The 25757-nt window shown below is 43.0% G+C and overlaps 1 protein-coding gene across 2 annotated transcripts in view; it reads right to left on the reverse strand.

The window, feature by feature from the left end:
- Positions 1–2103: 2103 nt before the first annotated feature.
- The window catches only part of MAP3K20 (mitogen-activated protein kinase kinase kinase 20), an 88722-nt gene continuing 65068 nt past the window's right edge, over positions 2104–25757 (reverse strand). The window contains exons 12-20 of one of the 2 annotated variants that reach the window (XM_053947082.1): positions 25029–25073; positions 24078–24108; positions 23820–23959; positions 22592–22654; positions 21519–21611; positions 10181–10297; positions 8502–8576; positions 7324–7474; positions 2104–3039 (exon numbers count right to left, since the gene is read on the reverse strand). In XM_053947082.1, the coding sequence (XP_053803057.1) occupies positions 2360–3039; positions 7324–7474; positions 8502–8576; positions 10181–10297; positions 21519–21611; positions 22592–22654; positions 23820–23959; positions 24078–24108; positions 25029–25073 (1395 nt within the window). In that variant the 3' untranslated portion in view covers positions 2104–2359. Of the gene's footprint in view, positions 3040–7323; positions 7478–8501; positions 8577–10180; positions 10298–21518; positions 21612–22591; positions 22655–23819; positions 23960–24077; positions 24109–25028; positions 25074–25757 lie in introns of both variants that reach the window. The other variant, XM_053947081.1, reaches the window with a different exon arrangement.

Genomic DNA, 25757 nt, shown 5'->3' on the forward strand with positions numbered 1-25757 from the left:
CTCAGCTTTGTAAAGTAGTGGGGCTATGTGTGAAAATGTAAGCACATTTTTATTTATAGTGAATTATCATCAAGATAGGGAGTAGCCACATTAAAAGTGATAAAAAACAAGACAGAAAACTAAATCTTAATAATTTTTTTTTACAAGTTCACTCACTGTTGCTTGAACCAGCAATGCTGGTACAGCAAAAGGATTTCTAATCAGTCACTAATGCATGATTGTTTAATTTTAATGGGCATGATCAATACCATCCGCTCCTTCTTTAAATGCTAATGAACACTTTAATACAACAGATGTGGACAAACAGTACATTCAGATTAAAATTAGGCATGGCATTAAATAGCTTACAAACAGCAGAGGAATCCTGCTGGACATCTTGATGAACAACCACAGGCAGCTGATAAATCTTGAATTGCCACCACCAGCCCACACTATCTTAGGCTTGTACAACTACACTGCCATCCTGATCACCCTAGAAGAGAAAGGTGCCTTTCAAAACTCTTGCAATTTCTTTTTTAGGAATTGTGCAAGCTGAACTGTGATTCCTGAGATGCATATCCAAATTTTAATAACACAAGCACATTCCTAGCAACTACTCTCAGTTACTATTAGTTGGTATCATCCAGCCCATTTTGATCATGGCAAGAAATGTCAGGGAAGGATCCCCAACCTAGACAAAATCCCAGTCCCCTGCTTGTGACAGAGAAACATCCACTGCTGGATTGTCCATGTCCCCTAGATTAGTTGTCAGGCTCAGTAAACTAGGGCTAGAAGCTGGGTTACTAACTAGCTTTCAGCCAGTTTGAAGCCACAAGAAAATGGCAAACTTTGTTACCAAAGGGCATCACATGCAGCTGAATTCACTTCCAGGTAAAGCTTCTATTTTTCCTGTTCTTAACTGTTGTCAGAGGAAAAGGCACCTGAGTGACAGAGATCCAATTCCTGACACCTGGTGTCATATGTGTCTTGCTCCATTGGTTTTGGTGGATCCTGTCCTGAATTCATGAAATGTGAGTACCAGTTCACTCTGGTAGGTATTGGAAACTCACCCCAGGCCTCAGCCCTCACTGGGGGTAGTGGCAGTCAGAGGAAGGAGAGCTGCATGTACCCACAGGAGTGGCCTTTGTGTGGAGCAGGGACTTTACGTGTCCTTTAGAACACCCAGTGACAGGGCTCTGGTGATACCCCTCACCCTGAGCGGGTGGTGTGCCAGCAGCTCTGCCTGTATCGCTCACCTGGTGTGCCACCAAGGGATGGGTGGTGTGCAGCACCCTGTTCAAAGGCACCTCTAATTTACAGTTCCTTGGCTTTCAGAGGGTACCATGCATTGCTTTGGGTTCAGCTTCCTTTATCTATTTCTTCCTTTTTTTCCCTCTTGCATCTTGTGAAACCTAAACTTTTTTTTTTCCTTTTTAATTGTGTGAAATCAACTTGGAGTGAAAAGGCCACGAAGAAACTTTCTGACGCCAACTGAGTCTAAGCTGTGTCTTTGTTCTCCGCAGAGCTAAAGACCACATTAATCAGAAACTTTGCTGACCTTGTCTTTACTACCTGAATACTGAAAGACAAAAGCGACACAGTCTGGCCACATTTAAAAATTCAATTAAAAAATACCAGCTGCACAGGGATAAATATTATCATAGACCTCAGTGGGGTTAGTTGTAACTATGATAAAGGCAATGCCTTCTTCTCACTCTATTTTAATTTTTTTCCCCAAAAGAATAAAGCCTAGTTTTTGATTCTCCTTCTGATTAAGACAACTGTGTACGTGACAGTGTGCTCAGTGGTCTTGGGTAGCTATTGCTGGGGCTTTTAATAAGGAACAAAGTAAGAAATTCCTGAGAAGGAATGGCAAGCTGAAAGTGGAGAAGTGAAGCTGCTAAAGTGGACCTGAAGAAAAATGTCCTTGTGGCCCTTTTTTTCAGGTTGTGCTGAAATATATACCTCTTCCTATAGCTCTGGCAGAAGCAGACTAGACAATGGGTGAAAAGACCCTGCTTAGAGCTCGACTCAGCATCTAGGAGCAAAGTGAGGTGAGGAGAGAGGTAACAGCACAACTCTCCCAAGGATGAAACGGAGAGCCTTTTGTTGTGGCACCTGGCTGTGCCTTATGGATTTTATTTTTGAAATATTAAGCAAATGGATATCCAGTCAGCTGAGAACAGGAGCAGCCAAACAGAGGGGAGAAAACCAAATGAAATCCCTTAGTGCTGACAGTGACAGGAGGAAGGTGGCAGCTCTCCCTGTCCGCTGGCAGGCCCCAGCCAGGTGGGTACCAGCTTCGGTGCAGCAAATTAAATAGGAGCAGGCATATCTTCTCTAGGTTGAACGTTCAGTTAAATAAAGGGCCAAATTCCTCTCAGAACATCCTCCGGCCCCGCCAGCTCCCCCTGGCTCTCTCCTTTCCCGGCTTGCCGGCGGCCTGCCTGTGGGGTTTCCTTGCGTGCTGCACCTTTATCCACCCGCCCTCGCTGGCTCTGCTCTCCCCTTCGCCCCTCCTGGGCTCGCTGTCACCCTGTGTGGGCATGCCGGGGATGGCCGAGGGCTGCGGAGGGGCGCGGGGGTACCTGCGGTGCTGGGAAGCCGGGGGGGCCGCTGGCAGAGAAGTCCTGCTGGGTCTTCCCGAGTGCCGCGGGGGCACCGGGGAGCTGGTCCCGCTGCGCCGCCCGTCCGAGGAGCTGCGGGAGGCAGCGCTGTGCGAGGTGTTCCTGCCTTTGCCGGCAGACCTGTCCCGCTCTGAAGGGGTGTCAGAGGCTGTGCTGGAGGCGCTGCTGCCTTTTGAGTTCAAGTGCAGATTTGAAAGGTTTCTCATCAAACTGTGTGACAGGGGAGAGGAATTCCTCGAGTGGCTGATGGATGTGAGCTGCTGAGTGACGGGAGCGCGTGTCCTCCTGACGGCAGCGGCGTAGGAGTCCTGGCTGCGCAGGTAGGGCAGGTAGTGCGTGACCGTGGTCGGGCTGTGGGGGTGGCCGTGCTGGAGAGAAATGGCTTTTGCTAGCTGCTGCATGCGCAGTGTCTGCATCCACTGACTGTCAGTGCCTGCCAAGGGAATGGAAGCAGAGTCAGCTTTCTGTGCATCGATGGAAAACCGCTCTCAGGTTTACCGAAGGTGTGAGGTTAGGTACCAGGGTTTCTCTTGGAGGAACCTCAAACCACCCTTCCCCTCCCAGCCTTGCAGCAAATAGTCCTAAATTTGAGTATGTTCAATGTTATGCTTGAACATAATGTTGGGTTTTTAAAATAGCAAGTGATACGAATATTTCTGATGCTACTGCAGCTTATGGAGCTTAGACTAGAAGACAGTTACTGAGCCATCCACTTGGCTGTTCAGGTGGGTTTCCCTCCCCAAGTGCCTTCTGGTCATTGGAACCCAACCTCGTTTCAAACATGCCCTGTGATGCTCTTGGCAACCTCAGCAGATTTCTCCACAGCTTGCATTACAAAGAGCCTGGAGACCTCTGGAGCTGACACAGAGGTCACGTCAAGGTACCAGTACTGCTGCAACATTGCCTTCTAGCTGCATCTCTCCCATCTGGCACAGTTGTGCCGTTCGCAGCCCAGCATGGAGAGGAAGCAGTGCAGAGCCAGTGCAAATCCCAGCTGCAGCAGCCACATTCATCTCCTCTGGCTCCAATTTCTTTTCAAACTGCTATACACCATAAAAACCAGAGCTACTTCAGTTGTTGTTGCTACTAGAAATTCAGAATTCAATCTACTTTGCATCCAGTTTCATGCAGAAAACTGACTCTGTATGTGGAAAAGCCAGTGAGGCATTAGGCTTCAGCCAGGCTGGCTGAGACAGTGCTTAACTGTGAGCAACTCAGGGTATTAACAGTTCCCTCTACACCTACTGTCACAGCCCTGGGGTCGTAACAAAAGTTGTAGCTTTCAGAGATCACACTGAAGTGGTTTTGAAAGTCAGTCCTGTGGTTTCCATGAAAGCCTTTAGCAAATACAATAGCTGTAAATTTTCCATTTGAACTGCAAAGGCTGCCTGGTTTGCTACTTTGTGGGTAGAGCAGAGAACAGGAATTCCTCTTATCTGAGGCCACAGCTCTGGCCAAAGACCCATGGGGAGCAGCTAAAATAATTTTGTTCTAGAGAGATTTGAATTATTTGTCCTTAAAGATTGCTAATATCATTCCAACAAGAAAGCATAACCCTCTCTGCCTCTCGCTGGAACACTTCATTGACCATGGGGAGTTTTGTGGGAGCTGGATTGCAGCTCTGTCCTCATTAGGATTTCACCTGTTAAAATGTAATGGATGATCTCTTCCACTCCTCTTTTCCCCAGACTTTGTTTGAATCCAAAGAGATTTAAATCACTTCAACTTATTGTCAAGTATGTCAAAAGGAAACTGTCTTTCCTGTCATAGTGTGTATGACACTGACACAGCAGATAGCTCCACCTGCACTTAGAGGTGAACCTTCTTTCACAGAAAGACAGATGGGAATTGCCTCCTCTGCTTCTTAACCGCCTTGAAAGTCATGGTTTCAAAAGAAACATGCATGCCAAAATGTACTTGCTAGACACTTTCCATTCCCCTGTGCCCTCTGACCAAGGCTGTGGATGTAAATCACAGACCTCATAAACCTGGAAACAGCAGGCTCAGGACTCAAGTTTGGGTCTTCATTTGTTATCAACACTCAGGTGGCCATCACATGTGCTATGGGACTAGTGCTGATCTCCCAACAAGGGGCTCCCTTCAGGCTCTTCAGTCCTTGCTCCTTTCAGCCAACAGCAGTTGCCAGCCCAAGATCCAGCTGTCCAGCAAGGATCTCCCAGCAAGGATGTGCCCTGTGGGGCTGGGAGAAGGGGCTTCTCATGCCTCTCATGGTCTGGGGGCTTCTCTCTCACATGGTCTCTGAGCCACCAACTCTGTACACTGAGTTATGTGCTCTGTGTGGTAGCCCACAGAGGTAGTTATTTTAGCCTATTAGACAGGTATTGCCCTTACCTTTGTGCTTGGATTTGGTGGTCTTTTAAACCTGGGATAGGTGGTCTGGTAAAGAAGAGGCCAGAAGGTTTGCTAGAGCTGGACACAGCTTTCATGCTGGCTGGTAACCCACCTCCTTTGAACAGTGCCTATTCAATTGGCTGCTGACAAAACATTAGTGCTTCCATGTAACTCCTCCAGTGTGCCAAAGGGACAGACAAGCTCTCCCACCACTCACTGAAAAAAAAGCAACCATTTCGGTTTACAGCGGCTGAGCCAACCTGTGAAGATACACACCACACTTGGTATGGCTGCAGGGCTCATCACCCCAAAACCAGGGTAACCTCTATCTGCAAAGCTAATCTGGAGTAAAGGTGTATCTTTTAGGACATGCTCTAGGTTTCATTTGCATTATAAAATGTAATTGTGTTGCAAATGGATCACAATTGCTTAGGAATAAGCACACCTGTGTTAGATGTGTCTGTAGTGCAAACCCAGCACCTCTTAATTCACAGGGCTATTCTTCTACAGTTGCCAGTAGTGTACACAATTGAGAAATTCCTCCTCTGCTCACTGGTATCTTGTTCCAGCTCCTGTACTGCCCCTCAGATGTCCCAACCCAAACATTTCTGCAGCCCTACTGTGAACTCAAAGAGAAAAACAGCTCGGCTAACAAACATCTTTACAAAAACAACAGCAGGTCTTAAAGGCAGAACTGTGCTAGAGTCAGCTGAGATGAGTGTGAATCTGTCAGCAGCATAAATTTATTAGGAGATGAAAACTGCATTGTAGAGCCCACTGCATTATTAAACGTATCTCACTGAACAAATTAAGCCCCAGAAGCCATAACAAACACCATTCCAGAAGTCAGAGAATGGTAAGTCAGGGCTGGCTCAAATGGGCAAGCTGAGATGTGGAAGAAGAATGCTGTGGGAAGATTTCCACAATTCCTCAGAGAAGAGCAGGATGTCAGGAGCACTTGTGTCTGCCAGGCTGGCAGTATTGTACTTGTCAAAACAGTGTATCATCCACAGGGGACTTTTTGCCACCTCACATGTGGTTTCTGAGGCTACAGCCTCAGTATGTGTGTCCCCCTGCAAGAGCACTGGCCAGAGCAAAAGCACCCAGGCATCTCTAAAGGGAGGTGCCCTTTATCCAAGCACAACATCTGTGCAAAGCTGTGCGCTGGGTGACTAAGGGAGAGAGGGAAGAGCTGGGCAAAGCACTCCAGTTGAGTGCGAGCTTATCATCATGGACTACTTCCATCCTGCTTCCTATAGGAGCATACAGGCTCCCTTACCCTTCAGAGACAGGTAACAGGCAGCTCTGCCTGGGGGAAAAATGGATCTGATGGCCACCAATATAAGCAAGTTAATCAGGGACATCAAGACTGGAGGCAGCCTGCGCTGCAATGATCATGCATTTTTTTGGTAGTGTTTGCAGTCCTGAGGGACATGGGTCAGGTAGTTAGGCTCATGAATTTTAGGAAAACAGACTTCCAGCTCCTCAAGGACATAGTTAAAAGGATCCCCTGGGGACAAGGGAGTGGAATAGAGCTGACAGATCTTTAAGGAAGTCTTCCATAGAGTGCAAGAGCTCTCCAGGAGCAAGAAACTGGGCAAAGAAGGCGAGAAACAGGTGTGTCTGAGTAGGGAAGTGCTGGTAAAAGTAAGAGGACAGAAGCAAATGCATGGAAAGTGGAAACAAGGACAGGTAGCCTGGGAAGAGTATAGACATGAAGTTTGGTTGTACAGGGATGGAGTGAGGAAGGGCAAAACAAAGCTGAAACTGAGCCTGACAAGGGATTCAAAGAATAACAAAATAAGAAGTTCAAAGAAGGTGTACCCCCCTGATAAACAGCACTGGAAAACTGGTAACAACAGATGGGGAGAAGACTTCATCTCAATCTTCAATGTCAGCCTCTCTTCCCACACCTATCAAGTCAATGGACAGCAGGATGAGGACTGGGGGAGCAAAATGCTTCCTGATCTTAACATCAGTGGACAAGGGAAGAGCTACAGATGTCATTTATCTGGACTTGTGTAAAGCCTTTGACATGATCCCCCCAACATCCTTCTCTCTAAATTGGACAGAGATGGATTTGATGGGTGGACTGTTAGGATAAGGAATTGGTTGAATGGTTGCATCCAGAGGTCAGCAGCTCAGAGTCCTGGTGTACATCAGTGACAAGTGGTGTCCCTGAGGGGTCCGTATTGGACCAGTGTTATTTATTATCTTCATCACTGATGTACAGAGGGATCGAGTGCACCCTCAGCACGCCTGCAGGTGACACCAAGCTGGGTGATTGACGTGCATTGACTTTTTGCTGTTCTCCCTATATATGCCCTGCCCATGTCAGCAAGAAAGTTCACATGTGCTGACTTACCCGAGTCAGATCTGCTCCGTGAATTCCCCTCCGAACTGGGGAGTGAGGTCTGAATCAAGAGCTGTACTGCCTCAACCTCATCCTGTGCTTTCAACTTGCTCCAGCAGATAGCTTGGATGTGCCTCGTGCTTTTGGGAGCTCTAACATCACTCTGCTCAGGAAGGACACAAGAAGCGTGAGGATGTAACAACAAACAACACACAACACATGAAGCTCCCCTATGAGGGAACTTCCACTAGTGCCTGGGCAAGAGAGTTTTTTCAATATAGAGCCTGTTTTGCAAAACCACTTAGCTAGTTCTCAAATATTTTTAGACTCTAGATAATTTTGGCTGGTACTTGTGATTATGCTAAAAATGTGGTTGTGAATAACTGCTTCAATTCTTGTACCCTGTGGAGGAAAGATCTGAAGGCCTTCCTCTAAAACACAAAAATACATTTTTCTAGTTCTATTAATGACCATCAAATGTGCACTGCTTTCTGCTAAAAGAGGTAGGACTAAGCAGGTATTTTTGCAGGGGGACCCCCAACAAAATTTTCCTGGAGTATCCTTCAGTTTGCTGTTAAGGACCTATGACTCCTGTGAGAAACTTCAGCCTGAAAGAAAACTACTTCTTCACTTCTGAGAAAAGCAAGCAAGGTCCAGGATTTCCCCATTGCTCCATCACTGCCTGAATGCTTGCTCAGGACAGAGCTGGAATCTCATTTATTAACCTTCTTCTGACATACAGAGTTAGTCTTTAGAAAATCAGTATTGTAAGTAACTGCAAACTTTTTTTACAAAGCTAATTTCTATCACATCAAATTGTATTCTGGGTTTTATTTTATCTTATTCTCGATTTCTCTTTTTTTTTCTTCTGTTGCTTCTCTGCTCTCCTAATTAGCACATCATTGAAAAGAGAAAAACCAGCCTCTTTAAATAATGCAATCAACACTGACCATTACACTTTGAGCAAAAGGAGCTTTCATCCTTCGGAAGAGCCATCCCAGGCAGCAGTCTGAGGCCATTGTCTCTGTAAACTTCATTCAGCTTTTGCTCTGAACTTTATATTTTACAACTAATTACAGGCTACTGAGAATTTGATTATAGGATATAACAAAGCCAGAGGATGTTTTTTCCACACCTCCTGTGTAGGTTTTGTCTTGGATCAACTATTTTATTTGTTTCTTAGAGCTTACCTCATACGTAACAACACATTCTACAGACTGGTGCTCTTCTATGCCCACAATCCATTTCTCCATTACAAATGGTGGCTGGAAAAAACATGGTAGGAGTTTTATAAGGTGCTCTTCATCTCCCGACTTGGTTCTAAATCACCCAAAAGGGATTTACAACATTTGCCTCTTTTCATTCATTCCTATATTGTTAACATCAATACTTTCCTTAAAATTCTGTGAGACAAAGCAATATCTTTTTGAAATATTTACTTCCTGGTTTACAAAAGGAAACTGAGAAGAGATTTCCATACATAACACACAGCAGTGAGGCAACATGGAATATTTTCAGGGGGGCATGAACCTTTTTCCATTTTGTGCGTGTACACTTTTGCTTCTGCTAGATTTACAGAGGAAAGCAAGAATATCTAGAGATTCTTAAAGCAAGAACGAATATCTAGAGATTCTCAAAGATATTTCTTGACAAATATAAAAATGTTGAAGTATGTGAAAAGTTAATGTTACTTTATCTAGTTGTTAGTTTATTTAACTTCACACCTTTTTTAAATGAAAAATTGAAATGTCCAAGATTAAATTTAGACAGAAAACTAATGATAGTAATAACAACATTAATAATAATAACAAAAAAAAAATCACGTGTTGTTCCTGAAATCACTATAAACCATAAAACATAGTATAGTATATAACCATAAAAACATAGTATAGTATATAACCATAAAAACAGTATTACCATTAATTAAATATTAGAATCTTTTTTTGGCAAATAAACCTATATCACATTTTCCTTAAAATTCTGACTGTTGACAATCTGCTTTTAATTTTTTCCTTTAGGAAAAATGAGTAAAAGTTTCCTCCCAATTTTGCCACAAAAATTCACAGTTAAAAGTACGCAAGAGTTTGGGTGTTTTTAGCAGTGCACATTAGAGCAGCATTCTAATTGGCAATCAAGCTGTATTTTTTTTCAGTTAGAAATTTATTTTGTTGGCTATTATCAAGTGGAGCATATTAATAAAAACAAACAATTAAAATAATAGCTAACAAAATGCCCTCTGCATCAACAGAACTTCTGTTCCTCAGGGAAAAGCAGTCTAAATGCTTACTGGTAAATATTTACAGGCAGGTTCTGACACAGGGTAAAATGCTCAGTGACAATGAATTGCAGATGTTCAGTGCTGTAGTGTCTGCAATGGGTTTCAGTATTTGCAATCCACTGGTGCATGAAAGAGAGTTTTAGAACCAGATAAAAGTTCTAAAACCATGGGGAAAAAAAAAATAAAGAAGAAAAAAGAAAGAGAGAAAAAAACCTGACAAAACCCCCCAGACAAATCGCATGAGGTTTCTGGAACATTTAAATTGGTTTCTTCTCTTGAAAAGTAAAGTAATTTTTGGAACATTCTTTTCATTAAAAGGGGTAATAAATTCAGAGGATATAACATGGAATTAAAACAAGAAAATATAAATTAGTTCCTTCTTTTATTTATCTATTGTAAACATTATTGTCAGCTTAAAGGAGAACCAAAATACCTAACTCCTGTTATGATACAATTCTATTTAAAATGTGCATTTTATTTAAAAGCTGTCAAGAGATTGAGCTTCTGCAAGCACAAAAGTCGACTGCTGTGGTATTTTAATGTCTTTGTTTGAGATCTGTGAATTCGTGAAAGCTTTAAGGCTGTAAATACCTTTGTCATCTTTAAAATCTCTACATCAGGTAGGTTAGTGTTGAATGTCACATCTTTTATGTAGGTTATTGCAATTTCATCCCCGTCCATCTCCATGTACATTTTCCATTTACAATCCTATGAATAATAAAAAAAAGAATGCTGGATTGTTAGAATACAAATAGGAAAAGAAAACCCAACAACAAAACCCAAAATGAAACAAAACTGAAAGCCAAAACAACCCGAAATCTAATCTTCAATGTATGAAGGGAAAAAATAACCCAGCAAGAAGGTTAAGGGACATATACATATTTTATACATGTTTGCAGTACAGTGTTGATAATGGATATCTCTCAGTCTTCTTGTTTCCTCTTCTCTCAGCTCACCCTGCGAGGCAGCTGCCACCTTGACAGGTCTGAATGTCTTCTGAGGTGTGGTGTCCCTGAATGGCCTCACCTGGACAGACAGCCTGCTGGAGCATGTGGCTTGGGAGCTCTGCACACCCCAGGGCAGTGATGGGAGCCATCACTTGGAGTCACAGTCAGAGCTGGCAGCCAGGCACAAGGACATCGTCCCGGTGAACCCAGGAATAAACAACCAAAGCCTGTGCAACACCTTCAAGACAATCACTTAAATAATGGGCAAAAGGATGAGCTTGTTTTTACAGCTCAGTTATTTCAGATACCAAGAGCCCAGTGAGGCACTGAGCATCCTCAGCTTCTGCTTGCCTCCAACTGCATTATTAATTATAAAGAAGCACAGCTAAGAAAATAATCCTAGCAAGTCTAATAAACCACAGCAATAAAAGGTATCCTTAAACAATACCTGGAGCTAAACAGTGACAACTGGCAGCATCCTGCAGGACATCCCACATGGACTGAGTGCTGGAACTGGGGTTTGTGTCTGTGGCCAGGGAGGCTCCCACTGGGGACCAGAGACTGCCTGTCCATGATGCAAACCAGCCAACATTTGCTGGTCTGCCTGGCAGGTGCTTTGGGGATGAGATACTGTGCTCTGCACTGAGCTCCTCCAAAAATCAATCCCCTGAAGGACCACTCTGCCAGTGAAGCAGAGTGTCTCCACCTCCATACAGGAAGGATGGAATCTTCCCTTCACAAAGACAGAAGCTCCTCCAGACATGCCAGGGGTTCAGGGCTCTGCGTCTGCCACATGCCACCTGTAAGGCAGGTATGGGCTCAGCACTTGCAGGAAGCAGTCTTCACCTTGGTTTTGGTCAGAAAATGCCAAAACTTTCAGTGGGGACACAGATGGACATTTAGGGCCACGGGCTTGTGTAAGCAGTTATTTGCACAGACAAATGTGCAGCAGTCTAAAAAGTATCCATTATCTGTGGTGTTTGCACGTAAGTGTAATGTAGGAGCTCAGCCCTCAGAAGGCTCAAAGCTTTCCATCACGCATTGAATTGGCAATTCCAATTTAAAAGAAAACTGAAATATAATCATTTCTGAACTGCAACAAGAAATTATGTTTATGACAGCATTTGGCCCTGTGTGTCCATCTGTCTGCTTTGAAAGCTTCCACACTTTACAAGCAGAGAGGCCATGTGAGTTGGTTTTCGCACTGCCCTGGTGCGAGTTTGAGTGGGAACTGCAGTTCAGTGGTCAGGGCACCAACCAAGACTCATAGGCACCAAGTTCAGTTTCCAGTTCTGCTACTGGCTTCCTGTGCAACCTGCTCAGGTGCTGAAATCACCCCGTGCCTCCATTTCCTAATCACAGACTGTATCTCTACACGTCTCTTTTCTGTCCTGTTTTCCATTTGCGAGCTAACTGAGGGTAATGCTTGTCCTGTCCCAGGCAGGTTCAGCACCAAGCATCGGCTCTGACTTGAGGAGGGCACGTGCTTTGGAACAGAACAGCAATGGCAAAGCGAGTTGTCTCTGACTCCTCCTCATCTCTCGAACTCTGCTCCTCTCCCTGCCCAACGTTCTTGTTGCCAGACTTTTTTGCAGAGATTCATACTAGTGCAAATCAAACCTGAGGTTAGAGACAATATGCTTGATGACATTTGTAAGTTTTACAAAAACACCTGAGCCAAGAAAAGAAAAAAATATCAACATAAAGTACTATCCTCCAGTTAGTTCAGTGCATCTCCTGCCATCTCTGAGTAATACCAGTGCCAAGCTTGAGAGCTAGAGCTGCACCTTGTGGCAGGGCTCCCATGCCCTCCTGACTCAGGATTTTGTGCTGTGCACTCACATTTCCCTGAGATCTGACAAATATGATCTCATTTTAATAAACAAATCAACCAACCACCTCTAGAGAAAAGCTGTGTACACCCAGGGTCTGGCAGGGGGTGGGCAATGCCACTGCCCGTCCCCTTGCCAGATCCACTGCACAGGCAGGATCCCTCTCCATGCGGTCATGGATCAAACTGCCCCATGCAGGGGTGGATGCCTGAGGCCTGCATAAACACTGCCTTCCCCAGCTCTGAACTGCATCTTCAGAGAAACACACACTCTCCTGTCCCTCAAATCCAGTCCCCAAACCTTTGGTCCTCTTTGGAGCCCTCTCCAGCAACACTGTGCAGATACCAAGAGGGCAAGATGCCATACTAGGATACCCGCTCTGGTACCTCAGAAATACCTGTCTCATTTTATTTGGAAATGTTTTCATTCTGTGTTATTAGAAAATCATTACTGTAAAGGGGAAAGAGAGAATGAGAGAGAGAGAAGGAGCAGATGAGAGTGAGAGGCAAGGGGACATTGGGAGAAAAAAAGAAAATATATTAAAAAGGAAGGAAGGGAGGGAAGGAAGGAAGGAAGGAAGGAAGGAAGGAAGGAAGGAAGGGAAGGAAGGAAGGGAAGGAAGGAAGGAAGGAAGGAAGGAAGGGAAGGAAGGAAGGAAGGAAGGAAGGAAGGAAGGAAGGAAGGAAGGAAGGAAGGAAGGAAGGAAGGAAGGAAGGAAGGAAGGAAGGAAGGAAGGAAGGAAGGAAGGAAGGAAGGAAGGAAGGAAGGAAGGAAGGAAGGAAGGAAGGAAGGAAGGAAGGAAGGAAGGAAGGAAGGAAGGAAGGAAGGAAGGAAGGAAGGAAGGAAGGAAGGAAGGAAGGAAGGAAGGAAGGAAGGAAGGAAGGAAGGAAGGAAGGAAGGAAGGAAGGAAGGAAGGAAGGAAGGAAGGAAGGAAGGAAGGAAGGAAGGAAGGAAGGAAGGAAGGAAGGAAGGAAGGAAGGAAGGAAGGAAGGAAGGAAGGAAGGAAGGAAGGAAGGAAGGAAGGAAGGAAGGAAGGAAGGAAGGAAGGAAGGAAGGAAGGAAGGAAGGAAGGAAGGAAGGAAGGAAGGAAGGAAGGAAGGAAGGAAGGAAGGAAGGAAGGAAGGAAGGAAGGAAGGAAGGAAGGAAGGAAGGAAGGAAATAGAAAAGGCAGCAAGTAGGTGACTTTAGAATCAAGGCACTTAGCAAATATCTAAGATAAGTAGGTGGTTACTTGTCTTAGAAACCTAGTAACCATTCTGTTCAACCACACAGTAAATAATGCAAGATTTGTTTGCTGCAGAAAGAAAAGGACATATTTCCCTGTTTTCCAATGGAGTTCCAGGTTGTTAGAATAGGAGATGATCATCCATTTAAGCAAAAATTTGGCTAGAAAAACCAAGCATATGAATTTCAATTCTTTGATGAACTGTAACCATATGACTTCTTAGACCAAAACTACATTTAGTGCCAGGCATATGTGGGAAAATAATATGGAAATGGCTTGTTCAAAGTGTCTCATTGATAGATATGCTTACACAAGTCCTTCAAAGAAACTTCCCTGGATATCTTGTCATTCAAGCATTAAAATACCTCCCAATATCTACCTGCTTCATTTTGATCTAAATAAAAAATTTCAGCTTTTTGTTTTAAAAAATTGTCTAGTTTCAGAACTGAAAGGCACAACCTGCAAAACTTTGTGCAAAAACATTTCCAAATAACACTTAGACAAAGCAAATAAACCAAAGCCTCTGAAAATTACTGTAGGAAAGAAAAGAAAACCACACATGTATTTGAGCTGCTTCTTCTCAGCTTTGAAACAGAAAGTAAGAACACTTTAAAAATTAAGTCTCCAGCTTACTGTGTGACAATACTCCTCTAACCCCATATGCGTTTATGTCTGCAAAAAAAACCTGAAAGGGAAATGAAAAAGATCAGGCACAGGCTCTAAACAGCAAACATATATCCTGCAACAACAGCTTAAAACCTTTGCTAGGGAAGCACTTCATTTTTCAAGGGGGCCCAAATCAAGGATTCATTTTTAAATCAGTGGTTGCAATGAACTTTTTTGTTTTTTTAAAGATTGAAATAAAAAAGGAAATAGCAGTGTAGCAGATAACTGGATATTAGAAGAAAAGTGAGACGTAATGCAAGATGAAACAAATAAGAAAAAAAATGTTGACCATGCTGGTACTAAAAGTAGTAGCATGTTGATGATTTAGGTCCCCAGAAGCTCCTTTACATTCTTTGCTATTATCTATCTCAGCTGCTGAAACCTGCTGTTTTAAAGGCATTAGAGTTGAACATCTAGTGACAGCACTTGGGTTATTTATCATTATGTATCACCCTGCTACACTATATTTTATTATACTGGATTTAAAGGAAGATAACACAATTATGGTTAATTTGCTTCTCTTCTTTATATGTATAGTGTCATGACCCACCACAGCTTTGTCCCATGAGATATTTTTAACCAAAAAGAAATCCACAAGAAACTCTCCCTAAAAATTCCATTAATAACCTCTTGTAGCATGTATAGGTTGCAGGGTCTGGAACTAAGAATGTTTTAATCTCTTCAGCAAAACAATGTCTCATAATGATGTACAGGACTATTGCTGCACTGATGAAGAATCATACATAATTCAGCACCTTTCACTTGGCACCACTGTGATATCCTCATTAGCAGTGGCTCACAGTGGCTGTCAGATGGTGTCCATGCGAATGCAGGCATTATATTGTCTTTGAGATGTGCAGCTGCTTCCATGACACTGCCAGTATATAAAAACATGACGCCAGTTTGTTTTATTTAGTGCTAAACCTTCCAGTTTGTAAAAACAAGGCTGACACAGAGCCTGACATGAGGCAGTGAAAATAATTAGCTCTCATTTTCTCAGCCTCCTATTTCCTTCTCCCTGCTGTGTTCTCTTTCCACTAAACCACCACATGTCAGTCGAAATGGGAGGCAATTAGTGGGCTCATTTCAGTCCCCACAACTGTGCTGAAAAGAAAGTATTTATGATGGCACAATGAACAGCTGAAAGATTAAATAACATTTGCCTTTTGAAAAGAAAATGACTTCTAGCTAAATGGGCAATTTTTGATTATTCTCAAACAAGCTTAGAGTAGTTGGTTTTTAAAATACAAGAAAGGAAAATGAGTCATTTTTAGGTGAAAGAATCAAATAAAACTTGACACAGTAATGCAAATAACTGATGTTTTATTGCAAAATATGTAAATGTGTTATACCCTTAACAATGGCTGGTGTCTCAGGTCAGGGCAGGCTGCTGCCAGCCAGGCTCCAGCAAGAGAAGGTGGCTCCACCGCTGGTTTTGTTTCAGCTGTGCAGGCAGAAAAAAAGAGGGGCGGAGGGGAAGCCTTGCGAGAGAGATGGTCTTAAAATGTACAGAAACAAAGCAAGAGGAAGATATATTTATGTTATCAGTTGCCTGGGTGCCTCCTCCAAGCTGGAGCCCTTACTCCTCTGCAAGGCAACAGGCACTGACTGGCTGCAGCTTTGCCTGGAGAAGCATGAGGCCCCTTAACAGTTACACAGAGCAGTCAGCACTACCAAAAATATCTGTCCCCTGGCAGCACCCTTCTTTAACATCCAGTGCTGTGGAGCTCTGTGCACAACAGAGTGGCACATAATGGTAAATACCAGGCACTGCTGTGTGTGGCTCGAGAACAGGGGCTTGCAGCAGGCATGGCAAGAGCTCAGTGATACCCCAGCATTTACCAAAAGCTGCCCCTGCCATGTGATCAGAAGCAAATTGCAGTCGCAGGCATCATCCACATGAGGAGCCTGCTTGCAACAGCAGGATGGCAAAGGTGGAAGCAGGAAAAACGAGTCCCTTCCCTGAGGGCTGCATGAGTGCCCTCCTGCACTGTCCTCCAGTGGCACCATTTCCTGTGGCCCACTTGTGGGGACAACGTGCTGGAGCCATGCAGACACCATGTCCACACTGCAGCACGTGGAGTGACTGCTCCCACGCTGGGACTTGCGGCTCTGCAGGACATCGGCTGAGGGAACAAGGGTGCTCAGGAGCTCGGGAAAGGCATGGCAGGGCCACTGTTCTGCTGGGAACAAAGGCTCCTCTTCCAGGCTTTTGTCTGGGTAGCACATGCCAAGCCTATAGGTCACTGGGAACCTGTCTGTGCTTCTGCAGACCTGTCTGTACAAGGCTGTGCATGAGAGATAATGTGTGGAAGGCAGTAAGCTGATTCAGTGGCCAAGATATAAAAATAAATGTCTGGATTAAAAAGTCAAGTGAACAAAATACCTACCTGAAAAATCGATGTCTCTTCAGGGTTATGGAATAATTTCTAATAGGAAGCCCTGGTCTAGCACTGCCTACACAAGGATTTTTAAAGGTCTTGGCTTGAGTTTGACTTCAGTTACACATGGATGCTACAACTGGAGCAATCCCAATGGAGATGATGGAGTTTTATACCAGCTCCACCTCATGCAAAAACAATACATTGTCCTGAAAAGAGTCTTTGGAAGAAAATACCAGGAACTCAGATCACCTGCACCGATCCACGTTTTTAGCAGACTCCATTATTCTGTTCTTAATGGTGGTGGCAATATTTTAATGTGGCTGTGGTTTTATTTTACAGCTTAGGTAATTTTTTGAGTCCCCTCACTGACTACTTGTTAGAATAGGAACAAATCTAGGAAAATAGCACATGAACACAGCTACTCTGATTCTTGCATTAACTATTAGTCTTTAGAACTGAAAGCATTGTGCTTTGACATGGAATTTATGGGGAGGATTTAGAATATGAGGTTTTGAGATAAGGACAAATAACCCCATGTTAGAAAGTCAAGGTACCTGTGATTATTTTGCAAAGGAAGGGTTAGATAAAACCAATTCTTCCTCCATTTTTACTTACTGAAGTGGGTTAAAATACCTACAGATCATGGAGAATATAAATGACTGAAAAACTGTAGAACTGAAATTTCAAATGCTATACTTTAGCTCTTGCTTTATTTTTAAGAAAGTAAAGAAAGAATTTATGGGTGTTGATATAGTGGGAGGGTGGGGAGGAACAAGCAGCAGAAATGGTCTCAAGCACTTGTGAAACTGCATTGCAGTTACAACTATTTCAGTACTGATTTTTCTTGTACTTCCTGCATTTTGCTGGCCTGGGCTTCTCCACCTGAAGAGTTGGTCGCAATGTCGCTTTAAAGTAGCCTTAATAGTATATTACCTTTGCCACTACACATTTAAATAATAGCATTAAAATAGATCTCAGTTTGGATATTCAAGGCTAGAAAATAGTTCACACAGTTAGCAGATGGCTTTGAAGAGGCTCTGCTCCTTACCTTGTCAAATGGAGGGAGAGGTAAGTGGGGAAAAATCAGGCGAAATGGTGAGCCAACTTCAAGGCTTTGTGTTTGGATCTAGGTCAAATTGTGCCACTCTCGGTAAAAAATGAAAACATTCAATGGCATAGTGAAATCTGACCTTTTGAGGACCAAAACTAAAGAATGCATCAATAGAAGGCAAAAAGACTGTAAGGCATCCTTCTCAAGGGGTTTGGTGATTCATCAGTGTGGAGCTGACATAGCTCAGGCATCTTTCCCTGATTGGGAAATTTTAATGAGCCATCTAGGATGAGAAAGCCATTGAAAATTCCCCCTGCAGTCCTGCAAATCAGCTCAAGCCACAACGGCCAGGGTTTGTTGTTTTACTCTCTGTCTTGGACTTAATTGGTGGTCCCCTGTTTTTTTTTTTTGTTTTTTTTTTTTTATTTGTGGGGGGAAAAAAAAGTCTAAATCTATCACCTTTCAGCTCATTGGGAACTGTGTACAGAAAGGTCAAGAAAAGGCAGTGAATGGAAGTAACCACATAACTTGAACTACAAGAGTTGGAAAAGAAACCTCTAAAAACCAGGTTAGCTTTGCAGTGCTCACTCCTGATGCATTCAGAGAGCACAAAGGTCAACTGAGCTTTTATCGCCTCCAAAGATGCAGCTAAAAAAGGAAGGAAACTGTAATGAAATGACTGCATCTGTCAGCTGGTGGAAACCAACATAATCCCACTACAAGATGCAGTTTAAATTAGATAAAAAATATGGGGCTGGTAAAGCTGTTTACTTGGAAGTCAATGTTTCATTCAGCGTACAGAAAAGGCTGAAATTCAAATGCTGTCCTGAAGCATATCCAGCAGGATCCTTGCTAAAAGGCACTGCCATTCCTAAGGCCCTCTTCCTGCTGATGAAGAAAGGTGTGTTGGCTGTGCTGATGGGGCACGGTGCAGTGCCCAGGAGAGGACACCTGCGCCCTGAGGAACCATCTTCACACCACAGATGTTACTGTGCTTTTACCAGCCAAACACATCCGAATTAACTGGCACCCCTGAAATGGTTTCTGAGTCCTGGACCAGCTTCTTCAGCACTTTTATATCTGGTGGTATTGCTGCATGTCATGATGCACTCCACAGCTTTCGTTTGGACCAGGAGGCTTTTGTCCTATGTGTCCATCCTGTCCCATGCTTGGGCAGAGCCACCTCCAGTGACATGGATAGCTTGGTTCCAGGTGCAACTGCACCAGATGATGCACTACAATAACTAAAGGGAAGTTGGCTCAGAGACCAGCACACAGTCAGCCTGGTGTAAAACCTCCCAGCATGATCTGTTCTCCTTACAGAGCCCTTCCTGCTGCGCTGCACCACCTCCCAACTGAGCCTAATAACCTCTCTCGCTGTACACAAGTCTAGCAGCCAACACATCACCCAGGGAACACACACCCTCAATGTGTAACCCAGATTTGAGCTTATTGCCTCTTTTTCCTCATTATTAAAACAGGAGAAATGCTTCTTAGTTAGGCAGCTGGTTATAGGGACTGATTAGGGTAAAGTTCCTTTGAGAAATTTATTTTTAAACTGATGTAGGCCAGCTTTTTAGCTGTAAAGATGGTGGAAGGTATGATCCCAAGTGCCTCTGCTGACCCAGTTTTACAGGAACAGGCACCACTCTTTTACAAAAATGGGACAATAAAAGAAGTTTAAACCCTTCAATCCTGGTTTTCACCCTTTTCCCAGTTCATTTTGGAACAAATCTAGATGGCAGCAGTAGCTGGCTCAAAGCAGCCTCTAGGGGAGCCAGAAGATTGTATGCAGGGGTTTTCAAACCAGCAAGCCAGCCAAATTTCCTATGCAGTGTGTACCACACCAGTCTGTTAATGTTATGTTTAATGCAAATTACTTGCCCATGTTGGCCCTAGCACCCTGCCCGAAAACTCTATCTGCTCCTTCCAGTTCACTTTTTCAAACTGGCTCTGCTGCATCATCTTTAAAGGCAGGTACAAGTTAATGTGCAGATCTCAGACAGATGTTTCCAGCCCAGACATATTCAGGTGACAAATTGTGCATTCCCTGGAATGGCATCACTAAGCACACGGGGTGCTGCAGCAGGGCAGCTGACAGGGAAGGCATGCCTGGCATGCAACTACAGCTTCAGAGGGAATGGCTTTCTTAGAGAAGGGCCCAACAGCACACAGAGCAGACAGGACCAATTAGGAGCTCACAGGGAAGGCAAGACCAAATAAAAAAGGTTGTCAGAAGCCTGGAGAGGTTATGTCAACACTACATAGGCCCATTGAACTAACTCTGCCCTCTCATAACAATTCAGCTTCTGTCCCATAGATTTTGCATACAGTCTCATTTGCACATTTTGTTGTCATGGCTAAAACATCTACTCATCTTCAAACTTAAGGAGACATTAGTACAATTAGTACAATTAGTTTCTCCCCAGTGCTCAGAGGTCTATTTGCTCCTTCTCTTGCTCCTTCCTGCGGGTGGTTGCCCAACTCCCTGCACTATGGCTCACAGCCCATATTGGAAATGGAAGGGAGATACAAGTTTTTTCATGGACTTTTAGTTCCTTCAAGAGTTAGTTGCACATGGGAGAGAAAAAAGCACACCTACAAAAAAGCAGCTGTACAGCTGCATAAGCAACATGCATTCAAGAACACTGAGACAGTCTAATTCACATAGAGATAAAGAAGATTTTTATAGGAAAAATAAGTACTCAGGATAAAAGAAACAAACTAAAAAAGGAAATCTCCAGACAAAAAGCTTTTTCAAACTGATGAAATTATTTCAGTATGAGTACAAGTTCCTACTAAGTTCAAACCTAAATGCTTTCTCTGCAAGCACCACAAAGTACAGAAATCAAGAGACTTCTGCAAACAATATGCCCTGAAAGCAAAGCAGCCAGATAACACAAGATGAAAGTCAGCCTCCCACAAGTTTAGGGTGGACACACAATGCAGATTTATCAAATACAAAAGGAAACAAATCCTGCTGTCACAACCCCTGACTCTAGCTCAGAAATGCTTTGCACACCATTTCCACATAGATGATTAATTCTAAAACCCTTGAATTCAGAGTCCATGGCAAGCTGGACAAAGCAAACAAAAAGCATGGGACAAACCTCACTCTTGAGAAAAAACAATGTGGTAGAAATCCTTTGCTGGAACATCTGGAGTCATCAACGCTCCAGTTACACAGGGTGTAACGAGAGATCCTTGAACCAGCTCGGCTTGGAGCTGAGGACTGATTAGGATGTGGCACACTGGCAATTGCTGGAGTATAGCAGTTTTGTGCAATGTGCTGCAACTACCCCTCCCTCCCTCCCCAGTATCATAAGGGCACAGAGTCTCCACCAGGACTAGTCCTGCCCAGCCAGCAGCCATGCATACCATGTATTTTCCAAACTCCTCTTGGTTGAATAAAACAGTATCTCTTTTCTGCTGAAACAAAAGGAAGTCTGCCCACCAACATCAGGAATATGTCACTGCTCAACTGTCAGTGGGTTTTTTTGAATAAATGGATTACCATTTCACACTTATTGGGATAAAAGGAATAAAATGAAATCCCAAATGACCAAAATTACAATTTAAAAAACAGTTCACAAGGAAACAAAAGCTTTCAGCCAAAACTTTCTGTGCCACTCTTTTCTTCCTTGCTTGAACTGGGGGATAGTTCCTCATCACTGATGCAGCCCCATTTACCACCTTGACATTCAGGCAGCAATTTCCAAAACAAGAGCGTTCTCATGCAAATTTATCTTTTGTGTCCAGAAGATACTGGACCCTCTGGGTAGGGACTCTTAACCAAACCAACTGATCTAGCACTCCTAGCTTACCTTTGGACCATTTCCCGGCTTCAAGTGATAACCAAAAACAAGTTCAAGATTCACTACTTTCTCTATGCTTTCTTCAGCTCCACCTGCAGAATCCTGCCAAAAAAAAAAACAAAACAGGCAAAGGTGAGAATTCACATCTACCACAACCTGCTGGGAGACAAGAGCACACCCTTTGGTGGCAGAAAGGATTTGCCTTTCAGGTGTTACAAGTCTGGCAGGCAGCAGAAAGGAGACATCACACTCCAAGAGGAGCAAAGGCTTCTGTGTGGGTTTAGGGCTGGTAGTGGATGGCAACTGGGAGATGCTGCACACTTTCTGCTGGCACAGTGTGGTGTCCCTGTGAGCATTGTGACAGCCTCTGCCATTGGAGGTGCAGCTGGCACAGCAAAGCAATGCTCTGACTTTCATTTTCCCCTCCAGGGAACAGAGTTTTGCTATATGCAAATTTGCTTTACGTGGATTTCACTCTATCACTGTGCAATAAATTATGACTAAAAAAAGCTACTTCAGGATTTGGGGTCTAGAATTTCTTGGTTAGCTTACTAAATTAAATAAGGCAAATATCTGCTCTAGCAACACCAAAGTTCCCAAACACTCTCTTCCTTTTGCATGGGTCTTATTACTGATTATCAGAAAACAAATTGGTTAACGTAAGGGTGGCAAGACACTATCATCCTTCTCTTCTATAACATTAGCACACTGGGGAATGATGGGCCTATTCTGGGCCAGGGATCTGCTGTTCTTTCGTGGTGACCAGTTGGTGGCAGCAATTTGGAGTAATGGCTCTTCAAAGTAGTTTCTAATTAATGACAGCAAATTGCAACCAGTTGTCATTTAATTTAATTCTACCAGCTCCATGATACAAAATTAGAACTTCCTTGAAAACAATTTCTATTATCCTATTATTTGTTCTGATGTGACCCATTGCTGCTGTTGACTCTCCACGTTTGTTACAACCCTCTGTAGGAATTGCAACCTTGCCCTCCCCTGAATGGGGGAAAGTTGAGACATGAGAACAGTGAAATATTCATACCAGCATGAGAAGCACGTCTTATATCAACAGTGAGACTTGCCTTAATTAATGGTGGAAAATGAAATAGATTTAGATAGTCATGGGTTAACTTCTCGATAGCAGTCTAGAAAAAAAAAATCAACAAAACCAGATGGGAGTTATTTAGTATCTCATCCTGCAAATACCAGCATGAAAAACAGCACAACCCCACATGCCCTCTGTTTTCCACTGTGGATACATTAGGGCATGTGAGAAGAGTTTAAAATATAGCCCTGTTCTGGAAACTGTTGTGGTAGATTGGCCCTGGTTTGCGTTCAGAATCAGATAGATCTGCTTAATCAGAAAAAGAGATGTTCAGGGGTCTTGGTTTTGTTGTTTTTATTTATGCTCAAAGCAACCCAGGAAGCTGAGATCTTTCATTTTGGACATTATTGACTTTATTAAGTTTCAATAATTTTCCCTGTAGGAAATGTAAATTAAATATATCAGTAATGGTGTGTGGGCATGGAAAAATGGTTGATGAGCAAAAGGGGAATAAATCTGTGTGAATTACAAAGCTAAATTTGCAGGACTAGCAATTACAATACAAGTATCTCTTTACTAGCAAATTGGGATCTAAAATGATTGAGACCCAACAGAATTATAGATGCTGCTTTTATAGAATCCCTTTTCCAAAGCTGACTGCCAGAAAACTCTCTCCTGTGGCTACAGTACTAATACCATTACTGCTGTCATGATCACATTTTCCAGAACGTGATTTTCTTAACTCATTACAAACATTAGACATTTAAAACACTGTTTAAAAGTAAGTTCTAAGAGCAAAGAAACCTGTCTGTCAATCAGCTTTAAGGTTGTTCAACTGAGTTTTGTTAGTCTAAATATGCTTTACGTTATAAATGAGATGTGGAAGTTGAGAAGCTGAGATTTCAGTTCAAGTAACTGTTTTGTATCTGTTTCTCCTTTAGCTAAAGAGAGTTCTCTCGGAAGATTCCCAAGCTTTTCTGCTGGGAGAATGGCCCTCATAGGTGAAGCTGCAGCAGTACTGCCATCCAGCTCACAAGAAAAATAGGAACTACAGAGGAGTATAAAGAGCACAGCACATTTTCATAAATGCTCAGGTTGCTTTGAGTTCTAGATCCATATGAAGCTTTAACTCTGTTTATTTTAGATACCAAATATGTTCTCTATTTAGCTTTGTAACTTTTTTTGTTGCCAGCTACTGAAACTCCATAGACTCTGTAATACTCACACTATAACCTACTGCAACATTCAATATATGCTGATAATACCTTTAAATGGATGATGTGTCCTCTGGAAACAATTCCCATGTCCTTTAAATCCTCTTCTTCTAGAAGAAGCAATTGCTTCCCAGTGATATGATGTTCCTTAAACAAGCTAGCATAGACACTCATTTCACCAGAAGTATCGCCTTAAGATAAAAGAGGTTATTCAGAAATCCACATGGCACTTTATTGGAGGGGGGGAAATGAACAAATGTATATTAGTTCATAAATGTGAGCATGAAAGGACATATGAATAGCTTTTACCTTTTCTAGTAAGTTGTTGCATCCAGAAAAACTGCAAAAAAGAGGAATCAATCTTGAAGTTCAAATTCTCCAAATATTGTATTACAGTTATTTGGAGTTCACAAGTAATCATCCTTTTTAAAACAAAATTTATAATATTTCTCACTTTGGGATAAAGGACTCAGGATTCACCAATGCAAGTGATTATTTCTATTTAGCTTTTCCAAATTGCCTTCCACTTTGCAGCCACCTTTCTCAGTTTATTGTCATGAAGAACTGAAATGACCAAAGCAGAAACTGAGAAATGTCATGTGCTAAAAGGGCTGAAGTGAAGGAGCCAGGGCTTTTATGGTTTTGCACTGGCTTTCCAGACAGTTCTTTGGTAAATGTCAGCCAAACAACCCCATGATGCATGAGACACAAAGGGAGTGCTTGATAGGGCATTAAAATAATTTTGACACATCACTATGTCAGAGATAAATCACTGATGTGTCTTGTTTAGCCTTTTAACTGAATAAAAATGTATAAAGTACTCAATGCCATTATTTTATATGAAAGAGAGGTTCCACACACCCTAAAAAGCCCTAAACTTTTTTTCAGTTAATTGTCATCCAGGTGGCACACAGCAGGATAAAACCTTTGAACTCACTTTGTCCTGTCCAGGGTCAGGTCATTGGGCACTTCCACATTCCTTAAAAAAGCGACCCAGGAATGCCCTCCTGGCTGCTGTCAGTTCCCAGCTCCCACTGTTTTCTGGACACTGGAGAATGTGGCTGTTTTATGAAGGTAACTCAAATCCTTAATTTACTCCCAGTCATTTTCAAGTCTTTCTGGGACACAAGTTTCACCAAACAAACAGCAGTAAATCTCACCTAGATGTTCTGCTCCGGCCTTCCCTCCCACCACGCCCGCTGTCATTTGTCAGAGAGCTGCAGCATCACAACCCTGGCAACATTAACACAAAATACTCACCACATCTTCCTCGGTCCATGCACAAATATCAAAGGAGGGCAGCAACTGTGTGAGAGATATGAATTGAAAAGAAAACCATCTGACCATTTTTCTCCCCTCCACCCAAATTTTAGTCTGGTGGCTGATACTATTCTGTTCCTTTTTCACTGCAAAGTGCAGGACTTGGGCTGCAACCCGTATTGATGTACTAAACCAGTGCATTCACACTGATTGTGGGCTGGCTCCAACAGCATGTTGGCAGTGTTAAATTGATCCTGTCCCTCTCTGCAGATAAAATTACCAGTAGATCTCCAACAAAAACAAATTAGGAAGCAAAAGTAAACCATCTGATGGCAAGAGACTCTATCTGCCTCTCCTCCTGGTTCTGACACTACAGGAAGGCTTTTGCTATGGCTTTGGTCTGCAATGAAAATAATGCTGGGATTATTACTCCCTCCCAAATGACGGATATTTTCTGCAAAAGGAAAGAAAACTTTCACTGGACAACAGCAAAAATAGAATATGGAGTCTGGCCACTGCAGACTGTCTTCCCACCCATGTACAGACAAGTCTCTCTTGGTTTCTGCCACTGCTTTCTAACTACTCAAGTTAGAGTAGTAAGGCTGGAGGAGTGCAGCACTTCCCAGCTTCCTCCTACACTTTGTTGGATGCAAGATGGTGTTAGCTCTTGAAGCACTAGGAAACCATGGAAGAATGGCTGCATTAAACAAAATTCTGGGATGATTTGAA

Source organism: Vidua chalybeata, chromosome 7 (genome assembly GCF_026979565.1).
Source record: "Vidua chalybeata isolate OUT-0048 chromosome 7, bVidCha1 merged haplotype, whole genome shotgun sequence".
NCBI lineage: Eukaryota > Metazoa > Chordata > Aves > Passeriformes > Viduidae > Vidua > Vidua chalybeata.